Source organism: Acipenser ruthenus, chromosome 7 (genome assembly GCF_902713425.1).
Source record: "Acipenser ruthenus chromosome 7, fAciRut3.2 maternal haplotype, whole genome shotgun sequence".
In the NCBI taxonomy this organism is placed as follows: Eukaryota; Metazoa; Chordata; class Actinopteri; order Acipenseriformes; family Acipenseridae; genus Acipenser; species Acipenser ruthenus.
The window spans coordinates 53,410,372-53,435,026 of NC_081195.1; the positions used below are offsets into that span (position 1 = coordinate 53,410,372).

Here is a 24,655-nt window from a genome sequence, read left to right on the forward strand (position 1 = left end):
ATATTTAATATATACATATAAAATACTGCATTTAAATTTACATTTTCTTAATCATTTTTAGAGAATAATTGTTAACTGCCATTTGTATTATCTACTATGTCCCCTTTACACTTGACATCTGCCCCTCATAGATCCAATCAATCTTTTGAAAATGATTTGTGGAATGCTATTGGTTTGAGATAGTCCTTATCCATTACAGGCATGCTATGCATGGTTAAAAGCATCATGTCACACAATCAAGCCCATCTGTCCAGTGTTAAAAAAACAGCAACACTTTTGATAATAACCAACATTAATTCACAAACAAAATTTATTATGTAACTGACAACACCACATCTTTCCCATTCTTAAGTCATAACTTTTGCACAAGTTAAACAGCTGTTTATTGTTTACACTTGTTATAGTACATTACTGCTGTAGAACATAACAAGTACTATGAAATATCTGCACATAAAGTGCTCACAATCACTGTGAACAAAGTACTGCTTGCCTTGTTTGAAATCTCATCACCTCCAAGGAACAATACAAGGGTTTTTGAACACAGTTTTTTAAAAGTAAGTTTAAAGTTGATGCATAAATAGAAAATTTAAAAAGGAGGCATATCCTAAGAGACATGTGCAAGTGCTACCATAGCACTTGCATATGGAAATAAGCATTATTTAATCTGTTTAGAAACCTTTTTGGCAGATTGCAATCAATTGCACTGCAATTCTGTAGTGTTTCAAACAGGTAAATGCATTGGTTCTTAGCATTACAGGCAACACTTGATACTGAAGTTCATGTAAACATTTTAAAAGGCAGCTGGCACTAAATGCTGTCCACAGGCAGAACTTAATATCCCATTACAAAACGGGATATAGATAAGCAAAATTATCTTTTAGACAAAAACTGATGAACATAAAAAATATTTCCCTTTTGCATTAAATAAGGAAGAGTTCCAAATTGAGCACTTTAGAAAAATAAGCCCCCCATCCCTCCAACTTCAGCCTGTTCCTTGACAAAGATTTCAAAATACTGGTAGATGATGGTAACAGCAAGCAAAATCCCAGTGCCTGATCCAATGGCTCCCAAGAAGTCGGCCATAACTGACAAGGCTCCAATGCATAGACCACCAAAAGCAGCTGCCGTAGGAATATACCTGAACAAGAACATTTACATTTCACGTTAGCATAATGTAATGTGTAACAAAACAAAACAATCCTTACTAAAAGTACAGCAAGAAGTAGCGTAAAGACTCAGTTCTCTTACCTATTGAGCTCATGGACCATAGATGTTTCTCTGTGGCCTCTCATTACCATCTGTTGTTCCTTCAGCTGTTTAGCAACCTATAGTTACAAAATATATAGTTTGTGTAACAGACTGCTTAAATCTTTAGTTTATACATACAAATGTCAGGTTTTATAATTCAATACATTAATAAAAGTTTGCAAGGCCAACGTCAAAGAACTGAGAAATAAAAAACAAACAAACTAGCCTACATGGTAGCAGAGAAAATCCAACTGTACTATAATTTGTATTTTACATTACAACCATAACATAAAATCCAATTTCCAAAAAATACATTCTGTTTCACTTACATCCTTTGCAGATGAACCAGAAACATCAATCCATGTCTTGGAGAAGAAAGCGCACGATCCCAGCATGAAAATAATGTAAATTATAACATGAATGGGATCTTCAAATATGGCACCCATAGACTCTGGAGGAGAGAGGTAGTAACACAGACCCCCAACTGGATAGGAACGAGCAGGTCCACCTCCGCTTACATCCTGTAAATTCAACATGTTACAAAATTAGGTAAGCAGTTCTCTAGCTATACAGTACAGTGGTCAATAAACACCCTGGGATTTCAGATAATCAGTAATTTGCTTTCTAAATGTACCTTTACAAGTTCATAAAAAGCTTAAATGACCTAATACAGATTTTTTTTTTGTTCAAATGAATGTACTATACTATCCTGTACATTGTCTTACTTGGGTACAATTATAAAATCATTAATTCTAAAACACATGCAAATAGCTCTGCTTACCGCCCACTGCCCAAGCAGGCTGACCAGGAAGTTCCCACTAAATCGAACAGATAGCATCTGAGAGATGACGTAAAGGTTGGAGACCAGGGCAGACTGAAGGATAATTGGAATGTTGGAGGTGTAGAAAAGCTTAATGGGGTAGCTGCTGTACTGTCCTCGGTAACGGGCAGACTTGATTGGAAGATCTACCCGGAATCCCTGAAAAATTAAATTCAAAACTTTAGTTTAGTTATAAAACTTAATGTGATTAATGCATAGGCAAACAACTCTACAGCCGTGTTATATTTCAACCCACCTGGAAGTATATGACTACAGCAAAGACAAACACTGTAGCAATCAGGTTCAAAAAATTGGGCAGATTCTGGCGGTAAAAAGCCTCACGAAGAGCACGGACTTTATCAGCTCTAGTAGCCAGCAGGTGGAAGAGGGCAATCACTGCACCCTCAAATTCCGTTCCTAGAAAGAAAAAGAAAAGAAAGAATATATATGATTTGGCTCTTGTAGTGATGACATTTGCACATCTCGATTACCCATAATTCTACTACTTTCTCACCATAACTCTAAAGCTGCAGAAAGAGAGAGGAGAGACACACAAACACTTTTTTTGTAGTTGCTTTACTGTTGGAAAATTACATTCATTTAAAAGGAATACATACCTCGCCCAGTGTTGATTGTGGTTGGGCTAAAAGCTTTCCAGACAATGGTTTCACAAATGTTTGTAGCAATAAAGAGTGAAATCCCAGATCCCAAACCATATCCTTTCTGAAGCAATTCATCTAAGAGCAGCACAATCATGCCAGCAACAAACAGCTAAAAAACAAAAAAGCCTCATTAAAACTTGATCTAAACTGTGATTTAATCTAAAGCAAGATACAATTGGTACTATAACCCCACAACTCAGCCGCTGCTTAGATGTATACTGCTTGTTTGAGTATTTATAATAAAGTGTGAGACTACAAAAGTGATCACGATAACTGCAAAAATTTAATTAAAAAAAAAAAAAAACACAAGTTGCATAAGTACAGTTACACCACAGCCAATATGTCCAAAGCAAGGAATTGAAACAGTCAAAAGAACACAAAACTGATATACTGCCTATGGATATTCCTTTCTGCAACATCAAACTACATTTATACATGTTATATGACATCACTCACCTGAATAATGATTATGAGACAGATGCCAGCCCCCATTTCTGCAGGATCTCCATACATTCCAGTCATAACATACACAATGGCCTGACCAATAGTTATAATCATACCAAACACTGGTGGGTAGAAAGAAAATGTGTTCATTAACTTTTAAATAACAAAACAAAGAAATATATTAATACAATACATGATGCAGAAATTGTCGTGTTTTACTATTATTAGTCAAATACAATTAAGCATGAAAATAAACATGCATTACTGCAACCTTTATTATATTAAGCTTTTGTGGTCCCTCATTCAACCATTTAATACTTACATTTCTGTGCTCCATTAAATAGAGCCCTGTCTTTTGGTGTATCTCCAACCTCAATGATTTTAGCACCAGCCAGGAGCTGCATGATCAGGCCAGATGTTACAATTGGTGAGATACCAAGTTCCATTAGGGTACCTGCAAACAAATATGTAAAAATGATGTCATTCCATCTCCTACAGCCAGCTACAGTTTCAAACAGGTATATTGTCGATTGTCAATAAGACAAAGTTAAAATAGAGGTTATTACCAGAACACAGAATGCAAATCACTCCACTTGCAAACTACAGTATTTATTCATATTGTAAATAAACTCCATTAGAACATGAAAATATTACCCCTGTTGGATGCCAGGATGACTCTCATCCAGTAGAAAGGATCTGCTGAATCTGATGACATAATTCCAAATAATGGAATCTGCAAAACAAAAACATCTATTATTTTACCATTACGGTATAAAATCATTAACACAAATACATCCCATCCTACAGCTTTATAAAGCCATCCCATTTTCTGTCCAACAGTGGTCTAAATATGAGATTTAAATCTACTAGCCCCTTGAGTTGGTAGATGGTTCACCAGAAACCATGGATTTAAACCATTACCACCATGCACCACAGATACAATCTGAAAGTAAAACAGTCTGCAGCATTATTTACAAGACGATTCACCCATTAATCATTGGTCAAATTCTAAAATATACATCTGTAACTATGACTTTAAAAATGTGTATTAAGTATATGTACATTACCTGGCAGCATACTAAGAATATAAAAAGTGTTATAGCCGTCCATAGCACCTTCTCCCTAAACTGGATCTGGAAAAAAAAACACACACACTATAACTGCATACCACCAACCATAGTAATACTAAAATGGAAACTGATATTTGAGAGCTTTCACTTCTTAAATAAATTGCCCAGCTTTCATTATACCCAAGCTATTAGGTGAGGAATGGGCATGCTTTTGATTCTTAAAAAAAAAAAAAAACACACAGTTCATAATTAGAACCTAATTACACAGTACACTTGAGTAAAGTTTACTCAATGCAGTGTAAGTACTTTAAAAATATTTTCCATTGTGCGGAGGATCTGTTGGTTCTTCTCATTTTCTTCCTTTTATTGACAGCTTTATTTTCATCTTTACCCAAATTTCATTCCAATTTCCTACATACAATCCAAACTTCCACAATACTTGTATGATTAATTCAAATTCATTTTTATGAATCTTTTGAGAATTTTAGGTTAGTTAAAACACTTTATTTTTTCCTATCACTACAAGGGCAAAATCTCACAGACCAGCTGGTCACCAAAACAAATGTGAGAATATATTCTTACCTTTCTTTCAGGCTTCTGTATTTCAGGTAGAACAACACAGAAGGGCTTTATAACTTCTAAAAATTTGACTAGTAAAAAAAAAAAAAATACATAGTAGATCAATTTGATATTCTTAAACATAACGTTTAGTTCAACCCATAAATATGTTCCCTGCAGTATCACAATGCAACATACAATGTATTTTGTGTGCAAATACAGTCTTTTTTATTTTATTTTTTATTAACCTAACTAACACTCCGAAGCAGCCTGGAAAGTATGATGCAAATACAAAACATTCTGCATTACAATGTAGCAGCAGGGGTTATTCAGGTACCAGTCTGGCGACTTCAGCCAAGGCTGTTCGGTATATTCACATTAAATTAAATGGTGCGCATTTCCATTTGTTTGAGCCATTATCAGATGATCATTTTTATAAAGGACACCAAGATGCGGTTTTGCTTTAGGTCACTGTTGAATACGAACTTACAAAATAATTCTAAGGTCTATTTTATTTATCTGATGTGATAAAAGAATAAATCACAGCGTAATACCACCAGCATCTTATCCTGCCTGTATATAAAATGTAAAAATTAATTGTATAGAATGCAATTGCGATTTTCAGTCAAATACATTGAACACATAGTATAGTTTAAACACAAATTAGGGTTTGCCCAACACTCCCAGTATAAATCAACGTTTGCTATACGTACAATCTGAAAAGAAAAAAAAACACTTCAGTAAACATTCAGTGATATTTAACTCAATGACGATGCAACGGTCGACTTAAAAAGTTTGGGATAACGTGGCTGGAATATAACAAAACAAGTAGGCCTATAACTTTTAAGCCAAAGCCAAACTCAAAGTACTATAACAAACAACTATCTCATTTTATTAAATTCGGTTCAATTCCATGTAACTTTGTTTCTAACATTTTTAATGCTTTCTTTTCTAATTATTTATTTGTACTTCTTTGAATCTACATACTTAAAACATTAATCGGTTTAGCTCAACTCACAACCGTTGTTTTTAATTTTAATAAATGAGTGGTACTAATAATAGTAGCAGCACTGTGAGTTTTACCAAGTCTCGCTGGACTACGACGACTACTGTCTGTACTAACACCGCAGTTCTACGAAAATAACTACTATGTTTCATAAGTAAACCAAGAATCATATACTTACTTCCCATGTTTGAAACTACAATTTAAAAGAGCTTCAAGAATTAACATTTAGAATGTAATATATAAATATGTTCCCCTCTGCTGTTCTGCGACTCTTCGCCGATTCTCTTTTCCTTCTCTCTCTCTCTGCTGGGGGATGGCAAAAGGAAAGGACACGTCACGTGATGCTTCCAAACAAAATGGCTGTATAGCCTCGGACACGTCAATTTACCTCGTAACACGCCTTGGAGTGTAAATTATTATTATTTACATCTCCCGTCTCTACATACACAATACTCTTTACTAATTTAGTCAAATAATACATAACCTTTTTTTTATATAAAATTCTCACTAGGTCAAAAATATGTTTCAGGCAATATAAAGACAGCTTGTTACAATACATGTGTTACTGTTACACGATAAAACTAATATTATTATTACTATGGTATACTTACATTGTAAATAAATTACAACCGCTTTAAGCAATAATAGCATCTAACATTGAAACGATTACCAAGCTCAATTCATCAGTGGGCTATAAGGCTGCTGTGGGCAGCAAATTGAGCTATTTACAGTTTACCTGAGATATACCTCCCGAGATTCTCGCTTTCCCCCACCCCGATTAAACACGTGATTTATTCTGAACCACTGTAGCGGTATATGCGTGTAACAATGTTACAAATGAGTGTATGTTAATTTTAATTGATACACAAGCTAGGTATATGCCTATGCATGTCATTACGATGACACTGGTACACTACTAATGGAGAATACTGTCTTGTCAGGGCAGTGTTTGCCTGCCTAATTTATATATTATAATTAGGCAGGCAAACACTGCCCTGACAAGACACCTAAATGTAATGTAATACACGATTTACCCCTGTAAGTATACTGTAAAGTAAAACAATGGAACACATATTAATAGATGTCTTTATTTTTTCCCCAAAGCATTGCATCACAGAACTCAATTACATTCACAAATTACAATGTAACAACTTTATTAAACTCAAACATGTTCAACTGTTAACAAGTGTTATTGTTTGGATTAGGTTAGGTTTTTGGGACAGTAATTAAAACAATTTTAATTATGGATTGAGTAATGTCTCATACCAAATATCACCCTGTTCAAACAATGACCTGTCATTACAGTGTATAAACAAATTAAATGATACATAAAACAACACACACACACATACCACAGATAAAACCACTCTAATTTCAGAATTACTATTGTTGTTGGTTTTCTAATATTACATTTATTTATTTATTTGCATTTTTATATCGCCTTTAACCAAGGCACTTTACAAATTTAAACAAAATAATAGAAATCAAGAAAAATGGGTGAAGAAAGAATGTAAGTTATTGGGCTAGGGTGGGGAGATACAAATTAGTTGCTAATATGAAAGCAGAGGGCCAGAGGCTAGGTCAGGGTCAGGCAAGCAGGGTCATAACAGGAGGTCAGGGGCCAGCAGTATCAGTAGAATGGGCTAGGGAGAAGAGATGCGTTTTGAGGAAGAAGCGAAAACTACGCAGTGTGGGTGACTTTTTTATGATAAGTGGGAGTCCATTCCAATGAAGGGGAGCAAGAAGGGAAAAGGAACGGAAACGGGATTGGGCACAGGGTGAGGGTGGGACCAAGAGGGACAATAGGACAATAGGGATTGGGAGCGTAAGGGACGTGGGGGGAACATAGTAGGTGAGTGAGGCTGTTGAAAGCAATAGCAGAGGTGCATGAAGATAGGTATGACTGTAGCCAGCCAAGGGGTGTGCCAGAGATACTGAAGTTAGAAAGAGGGGAGAGGAGGGTGGGGTGATCGACTGTGTCAAAGGCAGAGGAAAGATCAAGGAGAATGAGAATTGAGGAGAGGCCAGCATGAGAGGAGTTGGCCAGATGATTCTGGACAGTGAGGAGGGCAGTCTCAGTGGAATGGGAGGGGCGGAAGCCAGATTGAAATCGGGGGTAGAGGGAATTGGTGGATATGTAGTGCGATAGGCGCGAGTGGACTAGACACTCAAGGAGAAATATGGGAGAAGAGAGATTGGGCAGTAATTAGCAGGTCAGGCAGGGTCAAGAGAGGTTTTTTAACAGAGGGATGATGGTAGCTGATTTGAAGATGGCATGACAGATACCAGTGGATAGAGGAGTTAAAGAGGGAGACTAGGTAAGGGAGGATAAGAGGGAGGAGTGGGGGTATGAGGAAGGCAGAGACAGGGTCCAGGGGGGTGGGGGGGAGAGGTAGGGTGGGCCTTGGCAATAATGGAGGAGAGTTCCGGTAAGGATGGGGGGGGGGGGGAGGGGGGGGGGCAGTAAAAAGGGCATTAGCAGCAAGTGGAGGTGGAATGGGAAGCTGAGGAGAGTTAGGAGGTGTAGTCGAACAGTACCGATTTTGGTCGTGAAATAGTGAGAGAGATCACTAGCACTGAGGGTTGGGAGGGATGGAGATTGGGATGAGGAGGGGCACAGAGTAGCTTATTGAGGGTTGAGAAAAGCTGACAGGGATGGGGGGCCAGAGCAGTAATGAGGGTTAGGAAGTAATCATTTTTGGCTAGTTCCAGAGCAGAGTGGAAACTGAAGAGGAGGGCGGGGTAAGTCATGGTTGAGGAGGCCTAAGTGAAGGAGAATAAGGACGTGGTGATGCTAGGGAGTTGAGGGAAGAGGACAGCACAGTAGACAGACTGATCTTTCCATTCTTTTGTTGTTTCCTTGCTAAATCTTGAAGCAATTTGTTAAATTCTAAATTGAAAACCAATTAAACTAACTTCCACTATCTTCTGCTACAGGTAGTTGGGTTTGAATAACATATACTGTATATAAATATAGATCAATAACTTCTATTCACACCTTTTATAAATCTGTGGCCTATAAATAGCTATTAATAGAAGGGACAATGTATTGCAAGTATTTTATTTCCATTACAATTAAGTGCATATTGGGGGGGGGGGGGGGGTTGCTAATACATTACTCCTTATTGTTCAAGGGAAGATTTATGTTTCTTATCCTTTCAAATACATTCTATAGGCTCTGAAAACAGTAGATTTATATAGGAAACATAAAATGTTAGAGACTTTTCCAACACTGTAATGTTAATGTGACTAAGGACTCTATTCAATAAAACCTTTAGTTACTAACAAGCGAATGTGAAAATCTATACAATTATCAGAATGTGGGACTGGATTTGAGTAAGATCTGCAATGCGTATACAATTGTATTTATTAAATCCACAGAGTATGTGTTTCTTTTTATTAGCATGACTAATTACACAATGGGGTTTTACTGCTGTTAAATGAACTATTGACTCAGGGCCTCTTTGGTAGAAAGGCAGTCAACAGTACATGATTATGGGTTCGAGACATTATCCATATTGGGTCAGATTTGAGTCTAGAGTTTTAGTACTGAAACAGTTGTTTGTTGTTGCTTCACTACCATTTAATTTGGGAAATGCCTAGGACACGTTTTTGGTGCAGATACAAGTACTACAATGGCGTCACCTTGGTTTGGATTTAATCCAATCCCTAGCAGATTTCTAGGATGCAATGTATCTCAAAAGATCATCACATTTTCCCAAATACCTTCCAATAAAAAAAAAAAAACCTTCCCAATCAACTTTAACAGCAGATGTTGCATAGGAAAATAGATTGCGTTTGAATTTATCCAACCTTGAGGCTTATGCTATGATTTATCTTCTCTGGCAGGCACAGTGTGGATAGCTTCAGGGGTTCCCAATGTACCTTTAAGAAAATGTTTGAGACAGTAAAGTTTCCTGCTGCTTCTGGTGGACCATTCCAATCCCAACGGCAGGTGCTGGTAGAGGAGGCCGGCTGACAGGCCGAAGCTGCAGGGAAGAAACAGAACCACACAAGGGACAGGGATTGTGGTGTCCATTATTGAACATTCAATTTAAGTTACAAAGATCGTGAATGCAAATTAACTAACACATTTACAATAAACATTTACAAAAACAACCTTTATATATATATAAAGAAAATAAAACATTTGTACATATTGTTGATGGTGATAGGATTTAATTATCTACTTACCTTACATGATAACTGTTTTTCAAACCTTGGGGCTACAAAAGACCATGGTCCCATGTTCTGAGGTTCTTCCTGACTCCAAATGAAATCTATAATGCAGATATATATATAAAATGTACAGTGTTTTTTTTTTTTATACAGCAGCTGTATAAGCTTCTACTGAATCATGTCATGATCCATTCCAACTTTACTCAATAATAATATTTGCATATTAGATAGTATAATAACTTAACTGAGAGCCATAAAAATCAGTTTATTATTTTTCCTAACAGTGAGTTGGTCCTATGTGTTCTAACTGTAAATGACAAAACTCATTTTAAACTAAACAAAAAAACAACAAAGCCTCCCCGGTATCATACTGTAGTGGATATGCTATATCAAATCGAATGGTTTGTAAATATGAAGTAACATGGAAATGTGAAAAAGAGGTGGTGCTGAAAAGATTAATGTTCACTGGGTACCATCTGTAATGGAACTTTATTCAGGAAATTATAGAATACAACTGTGTACCAACTATGACCCTATATCAAAGCATGTGGTCTGTATCATTGATATGGCCAGAGTTTAAAGCAATGCAGCAGTGAGAAAGTTCATTTTTACTGGACAACACTGGTAACTTAAGTAAGAAAACCAAAGGATCCAGCTGTGTACCAAATATTAAGACAACAATTAAAAGTGCATTGTTTCTATGCAGCTTTAACACTAGAACCGTCACGGCACTCATTTTGACGGTTTGAGGTTTTCAAATTGAAATTACTCTGCGTGTCTGAAAGTTATGCAGTTGTCCGTTTATGACTTTTCCTAAATACATGTATTAAATACCCTGATGGCATTTGAAAGGGAGGATCACGAAATTAAGGAAGTCATAATCCCACCCACCTAGAACTGCCAAAGCAATTTTGACTGCCTTTTACAATACATGTTTTTATTTTGAATATAACCTACAATATCTTATATATATATATATATATATATAATATTGTAAAACGATCGTAGCACTCACAGGTTCGTGCCCCTTTAAAAATTATGACCCAGAACACTGAAATGGATTTTCTTGCGCTGACGCGCTATTTTTTTTAATAAACATCAAAATAAACACAAACACAAAACAAAACCTAACTCCGTTTTGGAGCACTTACTACACAGGTTATTCCCTGACTAACTTGCAGGACGGCTAAGCCGTTTACCTGACACCACAGAACACAAACCACACAGGTTTAACACAACACTTACTATTTCAGACTGCTCGGAAGCAGAGCACATTTCTTCTGCCTCCTCCTACTCAGCAGCCCTGAGCAGTCTGACTGCTCCTCTTAAATACCCTGCACCTGGTCCCACTTCCCAATTACCACCCAGGTGCAGGGGATAATTAAACAATAAAACAGTTAAACTAAACAATAAAACAATTAACAAAACTAACAAACAGAAGCACAAAACAATTAAACAATAAACAAAAGGTGCATTTTTTTTTCCATTTTACTCTTCAGGGAGGTTTTAACCCCCTCCCTGCTGTCTCACATTCCCACTGCTGTTACAAATTATATATATATATATATATATATATATATATATATATATATATATATATATATATATATATATATATGCATGTTGTTATCTCTTCTGGACCTGGCAGCCATCAATTCCTTCGTTTTGTACAAGGAATGCACCAAGGAAAATATCAGTAGGAAAGATTTCATCTAGAAATTAGCCATAGCGCTTCAGCAGAAACATTTCGATCAGAAAACTGCAAAGCAGCAGGCTGCTGCAGCTCAACCTGGATTCAGTGCTGCAGAGTAACACATGAGAAAACATGTTACTTTCGTTTTAAATTAAATTGTTTTGTATGTACATATACCTGTTTACACACTAGTTTCTTTTGACATGTTTATTTTATTATAGTTTTTCATTTTTTGAAGTGGTGCTTTATATGTGGCAAGTTAGAAAATAAACCCTTTTGTTTAATTGTTCATTTAAATACAGCGTTTCAGGCTGTGCAGATGTTTGATCTGACGTGCTTGAATAAAACTTTTGAGTTGTAACCGATAGTTTGTCTTTCATTTTAATACTGATGTTGTTTAAAATGTACCCATCATAATGACTGCCGGCGGCGGTTTTAGGTATGAGTATAACCGCGGCGGTTCTAGTGTTCACTTCAGAAATCACATGACCTTAATATGGCAGCCCTTTAGGTCAGAGGTCAATTTTATGGTCAGCACCCGATTAGGCATGGCTTTTATAACCCATCAAATATTAAGTCACTAACTCAAACACTGACGGTGGCAGCTTTGCATTAAAAAAAAAAAACAAAAAACTTGAACTAAGGAATAATAGAACATGTGTGTACTGAGAATGATGCAAATATCTCAGCATTTTAGATCCTTATTATCTGGTAATCAAAAAGTCACATGTCAACATGGTGGCCATCTTAGGTCAGATATAAATATATAAAGTGTGTTGTTAGATTTTGCCCACAGTTTCCACTACACTAAAAATCCATCTTAAATGGGATTTTAGCAGTTGTAGGTGTGGCAGCGGTGAATTGATGGGGATACTTAAGAACCGTGCAGGTGCTGACACATTCTATTGAAACCAATAGAGATAAAACTAGGTTTACATGCTGGGGTCGCCTCGGCAACCAAAGAACCATATCATTTAGTGTTGGGCACTACGTGAATTAAACATACAAATGGCAGAATTGGTTTCAAACCTGACCTTTTGCATTTTTGTACTGGTTCAGCTCTTGCTGCAGTGCCTCCACAGGGAATGGGCAAAGCTCCTCCACTCGGATCAGGGCAGTGTTTTTCTGAGCCTCTCCAGAAGCCTCTCTCTGTTTAAGCAGGGCATAGTAGTGCTTGCCAGAGCACAATACCACTCTAGTCACACTACAACAAAGACAAATACGTGATGTGCAAAACAAATGAATGCAGTTTAACAAAAAAAAAAAAAAAAATGTTGCAAGTGTTCAAGGACAGCTTAAGTCACAAGTTATTATCCATTTAAAAACTGCATTCACGTGTTTAAAGATTCAGTATGTATACAGTTATCCAATTATTATTTTGACAAGAGAGCTTGAAATTTAACTTACTTTTTGGGATCCACAGATGGGTCACCAAGAACTGGTTTGAAAGTTGTCCCTGGAGCCAACTCTGAAAAGCTTGATACAGCACCCTGGAACAACAAACGGGAAACAGAAATAAGCTTGTTCTTTGAATTTCTAATTTTATATATATATATATATATATATATATATATATATATATATATATATATATATATATATATATATATATATATATATAGTGGCTAAGCCTTTGACTAGAGCTCGTTTGCACCCTTTAAAAACACTGACCCAACACCGAAACTTTGATTTTAGCGCCATTGTGTATTAACTAAACTTTCCATTTCAAATCCCTCATTATAAGCCGGACGGCTAAGCTGTTTACCAGTCACAAAAACTCCTTGTTACACAAACAAGTTTACACAGCTCACCCAAGGTTCACACAGTACCTTTTTCTTTTCACCACACAGGTCTCCGCAGCACATAGCTTCCTCAGCCTGGCACACAGCCCTTATATGCAGGGGCCTCACTGATTCATTGGAGCCAGGTGTTTCTCTCTGACTCCTCCCCCTACTCTGCCACACACATTATACTGTATATATATATATATATATATATATATATATATATATAACAGTTCAGAGTAAACTGAGTTATAAATTTAGAAGTTTATAAACTCTCACCGGAAAGCGAAGCAGCATTTTGGGAGAAGCAACAATCAGGGGTTTGCGAAAGTTCCGGATCATCTGTCTACGCAACAGGTGAAAATACTGTGCAGGAGTGGTGGGGTTTACCACTGACATATTGATATTGTCTCCATCCACACCCTCCTCTTTACTGTCACATAACTAAAGAAAAAGGGAAAAAAACATTATACTTAGTACATTCTTGGATTATATTTGGTTCCCTGGTATGTTTGACATTCTGAAAAAAGGTTCAATATGTACAGGGTATTTCCTAAGCAACCAAAGTCCAACAATAATGCTATATTTGGTACATTATATTTAGGGATAAAACTCAATAAAACATCCTTGATACAAAAAAAAATAAAATTGGTGGATAGCCAATAAACACCAGAAAAACTGTGGAAATGGTTAATCAATTCACGTTGACGTTACCCTTTTCCCATTAAAAAATAAAACCTACTTCAAAAATAATAATAAATACATTTCCCAGTGCTGCTGGGCAATGTCCCGCCTTACTGACTTGTATCTATCATTGATTCATTCTGAATACTTTAAACCCGCCCCAACTACTGAGTGACAGCACATTCCTACATTTCTATTGGAGACTCCGCTTGCGAGATTTAAAACGAGATTACAATAAGGAATGGAGACTTGTTAGCAGGATTTAAAGCTGTATTACAGTTAAGATACAGAGGATTTAAAACAGAATTGTGGCGAAATGTACAAAAATGCCTACACACAAAAACCCCAGAAGAATGTGCCCGTGACCACAGGGATTTTGCTGTGGAAGACACAGCAAAGGAAACAAGGAATACAATTAATAGAAACCGAAAAACAGAAGCCCTAATTATATTACAAATGATATGCCACCTCTCTAATAATATTCATCATAGATTCAAGATTTTCCACAAAGTATAACATGGCTTGGTTGGTTGTTCAACAACAAACACATTCAAGGAACTCACCTGCAGGAACCGCTCAATACGACAGGAGGAGTGTTCTGGACCTGCACCATCGTATCCGTGCGGTAGCAGGATAACTAGGCCACTCTGAAGCAGCCACTTAGCTTCACCTGCCAACACAAACCACTACATTGGTTAGAAAGTAGCACGGGCCCTTATTTTTAGATTTACGTCTGGTTTCACAGACCCTAATTAGCGCTAGTCCTGGGGGTCTGTGAAACCAGCCTTTACATTCTTAAACTTTGTTTAACTCAAGCAAGTCTAAAGGGGTAGGCTGGCAAGAAGCACTTTTTTTTCTTCTTTCAAAATATTGCACAGATAATAAATCGGAAGATAACATTCAAACTATTTAAAAAAAGGGAGGATTTATAACTTACAAACAAACAGTATAAAACAAGGAGATGCTATTTTAACACTTTTGGGACCAAACAAGACACATATCAGAAGAAAACCATTACATATCGAATATATAGGGTGCTGCACGACACAAGCTGATAATACTGACCACACCATATATTTGTTTACTATATTTTTATAAAATGTAGTTAAAAAGGAATACCTAAATAGTATTGGTAATTTTACTGCAACACCATTTTCCTTGCCAATGTCATTTTCACAAACTATTTGATACAAGCCATCTGACACAAACTATCTGATGCAAATATATTTCGAATGGCTGTATCACATGAATATCAGGTTGGATTGTTTCTTTTCCTTACCTCCTGAGATAAAGGTGTCAAATATAATTTGAGCTCCATTAAAAAAATCTCCAAACTGGGCTTCCCAGATTGGTAACAGCATTGGGCTCTCGATGCTCATTCCATATTCGAAACCAAGGACAGCCTCTTCAGACAAAGGACTGTTGCATACCTAATTACACAAGAATGCGGTTTACTTACAGAAATGATAAAAAAAAAAGAACTAGGGGTTTTAATCTTGACATTTTTTATTGATCAATGATCATCCATTCTATTGATTGATGTATCACACCTTTGCTAATGATGTGAAATTGTATTGAAAGACAATCACAACTAATCACTTTTAGTGATGTAATCTGACATTTTCAAATACTGTATTTAACAGATAAGTTTTTGGTATATCGTAAGCTTTCAAGTTTCACTAACAAAGATAACTCACTGAGTGCCATTTTATTTAGATTAGCTGAAGAAAAACTATGATATAGCTGTATAGTTTTTGATACCATCTGAAATACGTTGAAGAAAAAGAAAAATCAGCTTACTTGTGACTAAGATGATATGTTAAACTTGTAGTACTGCCATGAAATGAAAGCACCAATGAGCAAATGCTGCAAGTTGCAGTCTTTTTTGAAATATTGGGTATACTTTCCAGTTGCCCTTTTGCCAAGGTCTTTACAAGTACCCTCTGCCATTTTTCAAAATTTCTTTTTCCTGCACTTTTTTTGATACTGCATTCAGGTAGACCATGTTAATCAATCAATTATTTTTAAAACCCCTAAAAAATAAAATTTTCTACCAAAAAAACTGAGAACGTATATATTGTTACTAGTACATTTCCTCCAAACACCACAATGTTGCAAAGATCTTCATGTTACCTCCAAGAAACCCTTTTGTTCCGGCACTATGTCATTGAGAGGGATGTACATATCATTGGTTTCCTGACAGACTACCATCGCATGACGCTGACTGAATGTACCACGTCCAACATCCTGTCCACAGATACGTATATTAAACCCTTTAGAGGAGAAAAAAAATAATAGTTGTAGCTGCTAGAATAAAAATAACGTGTGACCATTTTGCTTAATTACCACTGGTGTGCAAGTAAAATACAGTTGATGGCTATTTACAACATTATTTTGGCAAAGGTTCATTTCTTCTGTATGTTTCAAGTGAAATTGTATTTAAAATTCACAGAAACTATTTTGTTGTTTTGTGTACTATTAAGTAGTTGGGTAAAATGACAGTGTGGTAAATTCCTTTAGTTTCAATTTAAAATAATCTTTTATTGTTTCCAAATTCTACAGTAATGTGTACAGAGAAAGCATGACTGATTTTGTGTGTTATTATTTACAGTAGCCTATAGGCAAAAGTAAAGAAACTGCACTGGGTATTCATTTGATTGTACTATTTGTACACTGTACAGTCATTCTTAATGGAATGTGTACAAATGACACAACACAGAAATGGTACTTTAGCAAAAAGGGAAATACATTTAAAATAAATGAAGGTATAAATGTGCATGTTTTTTTTTGTTTTGTTGTTTTTTTTTAAACCAGACACTTAGTTATCCCAGGTAACCTGTCCTCGGTTTAACGATGGACTTCTGTATTTTATTAACCAGCAAAAACTAAATGAGCAAACACCACGATAATTTCAATTATCACGATTTTTTATCCCGCAATTATCATTTCAGAGATTTTCAATAATGTCCCAACCCTAGTATACTGTTCCCCATTGTCCCTGCAAGTGATTTATTATTTGGAGGCAGTGGCTTATCAGACCCTGGCAATGGCAGAGAGTGGCTCAACTTGAAACTTCCCAAGCCCAATGTTTACACTGTGAGGCTACTAAACCGTCCCACTAGGTACAAGTAAATTAGTCTTGATGGGCATGTAACAAAATGTAACCAGTCTTTGTCAAAATCTTTTGTGTTAAAATCATACCTTGACATAGAAGGGAACCAAATGCCATTGCTTCAACAGTAGACCAATCTAATTTTGTTCCCTCTTCCAGTTTCCGCAGTCTGGCCTGAAAAAAAGTTTAAAGTGAATATTGACAGGTATGAAAGTTTACTTTTTACAGTACTTGCCATTTCAACATTAAAATCATTATATATCCCTTGCATCCAAACACCCCAGTTTTCTTGCTATGCATAACAAACATTGCAGTAAACTACTGTTTTTTCATGTGATTTCCTGGTCCCCTAAAGAGACTGTATTTTTCACACAGCACGTTCTGTCCAGACCAGAGTGACATGCACAGTGTGACACACTGATATATCACTATTGTCGAATCATTTTAGTTTTATTTTAAATAGCACTTTGATATAGTCATTATTTTTTATACATATTGTGTAATTTTAAGGTCATTATTATTAGATTGTAGCATACGTGCAAAAAAAAAAAAAGTGATTTAATTTATATGTAAACTACATTGTGGCCTACGCTTTTATGTATGCTATAGTTACAGTGACTTTGTGGTCTGATTGGTTAAGGCTTCACCTCCTTATGCGTCCTGTGAAGATGACTGTGCAGGTGGATATCCTCAGGGATGAATACAGACTTGGCTCCCACGAACTGCAGCAGGTCAGTGGAGAGCCCCGTGTCCCAGGTTGTGATCTTAGCCTGCGGCTCCACCAGCTCCCTCCAATGGCCCTGCAGGTTGGTGGGAGGTGGGCTGTACAGTGTCATGTTGGTCAAGTGCTTGTTCATTTTGGCGTAGTACGACGTCTTTATCTCTGAAATTTCCTGCTCGGTCAGGAGTCCTTCTGCTACCAAGCAGTCTGCATACGAGTCAGGAATACTTTTCCGGGATCTGCAGTGTAAACATAACAAAATAAATAGAAAGGAATCCATGATCCCTGTCACATGATAGAACAGATTGCAATTGCCACAAATGGCAATGACGGCATCTGCTTTGACATAAAACGTCTGTGGTCTGCCTGCAAGCAGCATTCTGTTTCATAAAAAAAAAATTATTCAGGATACTGATAGTCCCTCTAAAGATGTTTACAGGCCTTCCTATTTAGATGAGAGGGAAGTGAAAATAAATATACTGAAAAATGATTTTAACCAAGTTTAATTACAGTACCACTCCTCCCCTACTGTCCAACAGTTACGTAGATTAGCTTGCGACTTTAAGTAAGGTTTTAATAACATGCCCTACTTCGTTAGCATTTTCACAAAGGCTAACATTTTACATTTCAGATTATTCACTTCCAGGCAGATTGAAAGGCGACATACCTGATGATTTTGTACATGGCAGGATTGGTAAAGAAAGGCTCATCCAGCTCATTATGACCCCACTGTCTGTAACACAGCAGATCGACAATCACATCCTTACGGAATCTCTGCTGATACTCCATGGCCAATCGGGTAGCTCGAAGCACTTCCTCTGCATCATCTCCATTAACGTGCATCACAGCACAGTCGACCATCTTACCTGGTGGACATGAATATAAGTAACTGCATTGTTCATGGAATTGACATATGAAAATGACTTCATTTTAAAGAAGTAGTGTAGTGATCTTTGACATACCAATATCACTGCAGTACAATGAGGATCTTCCTCTCTCAGCTGGAGTGGTATAACCCACTTGGTTATTTACAATCAGATGGATGCTTCCACCTACTCTAAAGTGGGGGAGGTTTGAAATAGTGAATGTCTCAGGAACAATTCCTTGGCCAGAGAATGCGGCATCGCCATGGACCTGTAATTAAATACAAAAGAACATATTATGGTATGTGCAGTGCTATTTATTGTTGTAGTAGATTATCCCCAGGGATAAACACTTAACAAAGTGCCTGTCATCCAAGCACTGTACTGTGCCTTCAAGCGTACACCTTATACACAAAACGAACAATTGAGTCATCTCCAAAATGATTGCTTCTGAAATTATACCAGTAATAATTACAGTACTAGAATTTGAAAAGAAAATCCATTGTGTTTTTTTGTAGAAATTGTGGTAACAAGGAAAACTGCCGAGGCACCCCAGAGCCATGAGATTTGTAGCACACATACCTGCAGACAGAGGACTTTGTCTCCTGGCTGAGCTGAGTTGTCAGGGGAATAGTCCCCGTCTTGCTTGTACTGCTGCCTTCCTCGAGTTTTTCCCACAGTGACTGGGTTGATGGCCTCCAGGTGAGAAGGGTTAGGCAGCATGGTCACGTGGAGAGGGTGCCCAGAGCCAAAATCCAGATCCACAGAGGAGGTCAGATGCGACAGCACGTCTCCAATGGCCGGGGAGTTTTCAGGAAACTCACTCAGCCCTCGGATCTTACGAAACATTAACTTTAGGAAGAAAAACAAGTTCAATTTATTCATGAAAATCACCCACGTTATATTAATCAATACTTGTTAAAACCAAAAAAAGGTAATACATCAATTGTAGCTGGTTAGGCTACTCTAATCCTTTGTTTTTCCATACAGAACTAGTGTACATTGCATTCCTCAAAATAGTCACCTCAGGTGGGAACTGAAGGAGACCTGTTAGGAGGTTTAGTCTTCCTCTGTGAGGCATGCCTGTGATCACATCAGTCACTCCGCTGTAAGCAGCGAGACGAAAGAGCTCATAAAAGAATCCCATCATGCTCTCTGCCCCTTCTCCACCATACCGTTTCACTGTGGCAAACTTGGTAGACAAGAAGTGGTCAAATTCCTAAAAACAAAACAATTTAAATACAGGTAATGCTATGAGTTAAACGGAACATGTGTGGTACAAAAATATAGTACAGTACTGATACCTTATTAGTGTATAAATAGGCACACAAGCAAATACATTTGTATAAACTGGCTTATTTGAAAAAGCAGTTACCACTTTGCTTTCATATATAAGCCCATGCCCCGGTGTCTGGATACAACCCAGTGGTTGAAGATGAGTTCAAATGCAAGAAGTATGACTTCATTTTATACATTTGCATTACTAGGTAGATTTTTAATAGATTTTCACTTTTGTCTTTCTCTTGAACTATTTTCTAAAATAGTTCTGCATTACATTATATCCAAGGAACAACTTTGTAAGGGCTCTAAAAATAGAGGTATGTTTTTCTCATTTATTTTGGAATATTTAATTTCTGTATTTGTTTTCTTGACAAGTGTGCTGTGGGGGTCGAATTTAGTTTAATTGTTGAATATATAACGATTAGATATTCTTGTCAGTGTTACCTGGGATTGGAGCATTAATGTAGCTAGTTGTCTCCTCTCCTCTGGAGTGAATACTTCTTTCTTGAGCTCCTCAAACCTCTGAGCAAACCACTCCCTCTCCTCCAGTGTCTGCAGTTGACTTGTCTCGATGGACATGTGGCCACAGTACGTATGATTGAGGTATTGCAACACATCTTCTAATGAACCCTCTGCCTTCCCAAAGTGCAATAAGCCTTTAGACAAATAGTGGGCATACAAAAGATAAGTGTTTAATGTATTTAAAATGATACAGATGTAGTAATAGCTTATTTTCACATGCTTAACAATGCTAAGCTACCCAAATGACAGCTGGGACTGTAAATCATTTCAATGCACAACATTTTATTAGATCAGTGATACTCTGAATGGGAATGGATCAAATGGTTCTGTAAGTATCACTATAAAATGATGCTGTAAATTATTCTGAAATAAATCATTTAATTAAGTGTTCAACTTTTACAGTCCCTTGCCTTAGTAATTGCAATAAGGTTGTCTGTCATAGATCTATAACAAAGGCTAGCTCAAGTGTTTTAAATGTAGTAAGAGTCAGTGTCATCTAGTGAACACCTATTGTTTATTGCTGTTTAAAAATAGCATCATACAGCATATAGTCATGAAAGAGGGGTTTCCTAATTTTTAATAAAACAGAGCTATATACCACTTGTATTGAAAGGTCCGTGAATGACTTCTGTTAAGATCTGAACCTCAGGTACCACATCCATCGCTGCCTCTCCGGTGAATAAAGGGTTCACTTTTGCTGCTTTGTGCCCGTGTGCTCGGTACGCTTCAACTAACCGAGCCAGTCCATGATCTACCAAAAGAACAAATCTGTATTAATTGCGCTCCTATACCGTACCTGGTCCGACATCGCAATTTTCCCTTTCCGGTCCAATATCGGAACCTGTCCGACATCATCAAAAAGACGTAAAAAACAAATGTCTGACCCTGTCCGACATCATCAAAAATACGTAAAAAATAGGTCTCTAGTCGTTTTTTCTCTGGAAAAAGCCGAGAAAACCATTCAATGGCCGAGTGAGACCGATACAGGAGACGAAAGAAGCCAAAAAAGGGGGCGTATCTGAGCAATACAGACAGCCCCGGTACCACTGAGATAACACGGACATAAACAAACAAGTAGCTGCTTCTGCATCCAGCGAATATCACGGACATTTGCAGAGCTTTTTTAGATGTTATAGTAATAAAACAATGACTTGTATCGCATTATTGAGGATTTTGATGATAAAACGAGTGATCAGGAGATGATTTATCGGTATGCACTACTATGAAGACGTATGTGAGGCGGGCCTGGAGATGCAGTACTGAGTGCCCCGTTGATATGCAGTGCGTTTTAAACCTGTTTTACTGTGAAAAAAAATAATTTTAAACAGCGCGTGTGAAAATAAATTGGACCTGACGCGCTGAATAAAATGACCGCAAAGGGCGACTGAAGCCTGCTATAGTATAGGTCTGTTCTGTGTTAATGATGGTCCTTGCTACAGACTTGATGTACTGTACCAAGTTTATGATGGAGGAGGATTGGTATCAGTGGCGACGCTTAGGGGGCGGGGGCACACCTGGTCACGTGCTCCGCCCCCGCCCCCGCCCCCGCCCCGATTTCTGCCATTGCATTGGATCGTTCACACTGGCGCGGCGCGGGCGATTTTTTTTTTTCGCTTCCCATTATAGTATACCTGTGGGTTTACATATGACGCGGTACGGAAAAATCCGTGCCGCCCGTTGCTATCAACCAAGGAGAATACATAAGCAAGCTACACTCGCTCAACCCCACACACAGATGCATGTAACATATAGGCTATGATTACACACATAGACGGGGTAGAGGACATATACTATGTAATGCGTAGCCTATGAATTTGAACGCACTCGCCTCACGACAGATCTTACTGCCAGCTGACCTCTCCAGCGGCCACCCTACTAATAATATTATAACGGTAACCAAATCCATCCAGGTCTTAGAGATGGAACGGTAAATGCACAACCTATTATTAATTGAATAACTAATCCGAATGAAAACAGTTTTGGCATTTTGCCATTTTGGACGCTGCTGAGAGAAACGGCAAAACTGTTTCAATTCCTGAGTCCGGTTACCTATTCATTCTGATTATTTGTTAGCTATAGGGCAGCAGTGGGGAGTAGTGGTTAGGGCTCTGGACTCTTGATCGGAGGGTCGTGGGTTCAATCCCAGGTAGGGGGACACTGCTGCTGTACCCTTGAGCAAGGTACTTTACCTAGATTGCTCCAGTAAAAACCCAACTGTATAAATGGGGAATTGTATGTAAAAAATAATGTGATATCTTGTAACAATTGTAAGTCGCCCTGGATAAGGGCGTCTGCTAAGAAATTAATAATAATAATAATAGCTCGTCGGTCAGCTCAACAAAGCCTGATAGGCTAGTGAATGTCAGTGCAGTGTGAACCTCCAGAAGAGTGGTGTCTTTATTTTGACTGATCACAATTAACTAATGCAGGGAGAGGATCACTCAGTGTGAACTTCCAATGCGTCCGTTTGTAGAGTTCCTCTACATATCTCACATCTCACATAAAAACAATGCACACAGCTTTTACACTAGTGTCCATACATGTATGGCCTGAAGGGAGGTAGGGGAAAGGAAAAATTATTAAAACATTAGCTATTTATATGAGGCTGTGTGGTCCAGTGGTTAAAGAAACGGGCTTGTAACCAGGAGGTCCCCGGTTCAAATCCCACCTCAGCCACTAACTCATTGTGTGATCCTGAGCAAGTCACTTTACCTCCTTGTGCTCCGTCTTTCGGGTGAGACGTAGTTGTAAGTGACTCTGCAGCTGATGCATAGTTCACACACCCTAGTCTCTGTAAGTCGCCTTGGATAAAGACGTCTGCTAAATAAACAACTATTTGTTTTGGTCGCCCTAATTTGTCTAAACTGCAGATAACTGTTGATGAACCGTCTGAAGACAACATCTAGCAGCTACCACCGGCAGTCGTGCGCCAGTCAAAAGTTAACACACATTTCTTATGACATACACAACTTTAACTAAATCGACATACTTTGATTAATGACATAAATAATACACTGACCTTGTATGCGTTCATTTATCAAGTCTGTCTTGCTCAATTTCAAATCGCTTTCTGTCTTGGGTTTGTATCCATACACCCCTCTTTGAGTGTGATACACATTACGTAAAAGCGGCCGAATGGCATTTGGGGATCTTCGTGCCGCTAAACTGCACATTTTCCCTAAAAAAAAGACAGACATGATTTAATGATACAGCGTTTGCCTAAATATTTGTACTACGCTTGTGCCGTTTTAATGACACTCGAGTCAAACAGCCATACTGGTTCCTCGAGCAGACAACACCTCCAAATGTGATTGGCCAAATGTGCATGCCATGAGATTATTATTATTTTTTTTACAAGCAAGAGGCTGCGACACCTACAGTAGAAGAGGGCTGTGTGAGTCAGAGGATTATCTCTATGGTATATATCGTAGATGTTTATATTATTAATGTGACAGTGAGCTCCTGAGTCACAGACACGTTAGAAACGTACTATATATATATATATATATATATATATATATATATATATATATATATATATATATATATACTCACACACATTCTGCTTTAGCTTTTTATTTTAACATAAGTGCAAGTTTTCCAGAATGTTACGCCGAAGATAGTGTTTGCAGACAAAAATGCATGTTACCCATTTTAAATGAAATGGGGGAATAAAAAGACACCAGACAACAATTTTAATATTGTGATTTTCTGTTGCCTATACCAGTACATGTAATGCTTTTCAAACGATATTATATATATATATATATATATATATATATATATATATATATATATATATATATATGTGTCCAGTAATATGTGCGTGGATAAATAAAAAGTATGGACAGAAATACTGAGAAGTTAGAGCCACACAGCGGTAAATGAACATTTTAATACATACTGACCAAAACAGTATTGACTACAGTACTGTATGCTTTACATTCTAATTTGTTAAAATAGCTGTTTTAACCGATGCTTGTTATAACACCTTCTCCATCCAACACC

General features: G+C 37.3%; 2 protein-coding genes across 2 annotated transcripts; both read right to left on the minus strand.

Annotated features, from left to right (window-relative positions):
• Window positions 1–292: 292 nt before the first annotated feature.
• LOC117414466 (protein transport protein Sec61 subunit alpha) lies at window positions 293–6,173 on the minus strand. Its single transcript, XM_034024221.3, has 12 exons — window positions 5,987–6,173; window positions 4,827–4,894; window positions 4,242–4,307; window positions 3,829–3,907; window positions 3,497–3,628; window positions 3,187–3,296; window positions 2,686–2,839; window positions 2,325–2,485; window positions 2,030–2,227; window positions 1,578–1,769; window positions 1,249–1,325; window positions 293–1,138 (listed from the first exon to the last, which is right to left on the minus strand). The coding sequence occupies exons 1-12, from the start codon at window positions 5,991–5,993 to the stop codon at window positions 952–954; spliced, it is 1,431 nt and encodes a 476-aa protein (XP_033880112.1). The 5' UTR covers window positions 5,994–6,173; the 3' UTR covers window positions 293–951.
• Window positions 6,059–23,951, minus strand: LOC117415044 (2-oxoadipate dehydrogenase complex component E1-like). The gene is made up of 18 exons (XM_059027282.1): window positions 23,667–23,951; window positions 21,246–21,398; window positions 20,570–20,781; window positions 19,869–20,063; window positions 19,427–19,696; window positions 18,944–19,115; window positions 18,649–18,847; window positions 17,908–18,220; window positions 17,350–17,434; window positions 16,282–16,421; window positions 15,428–15,578; window positions 14,712–14,818; window positions 13,744–13,908; window positions 13,088–13,170; window positions 12,715–12,884; window positions 10,003–10,088; window positions 9,694–9,797; window positions 6,059–6,114 (listed from the first exon to the last, which is right to left on the minus strand). Exons 1-17 carry the CDS (start codon window positions 23,842–23,844, stop codon window positions 9,696–9,698), a joined length of 2,781 nt encoding a protein of 926 aa, XP_058883265.1. The 5' UTR covers window positions 23,845–23,951; the 3' UTR covers window positions 6,059–6,114; window positions 9,694–9,695.
• Window positions 23,952–24,655: the final 704 nt, after the last annotated feature.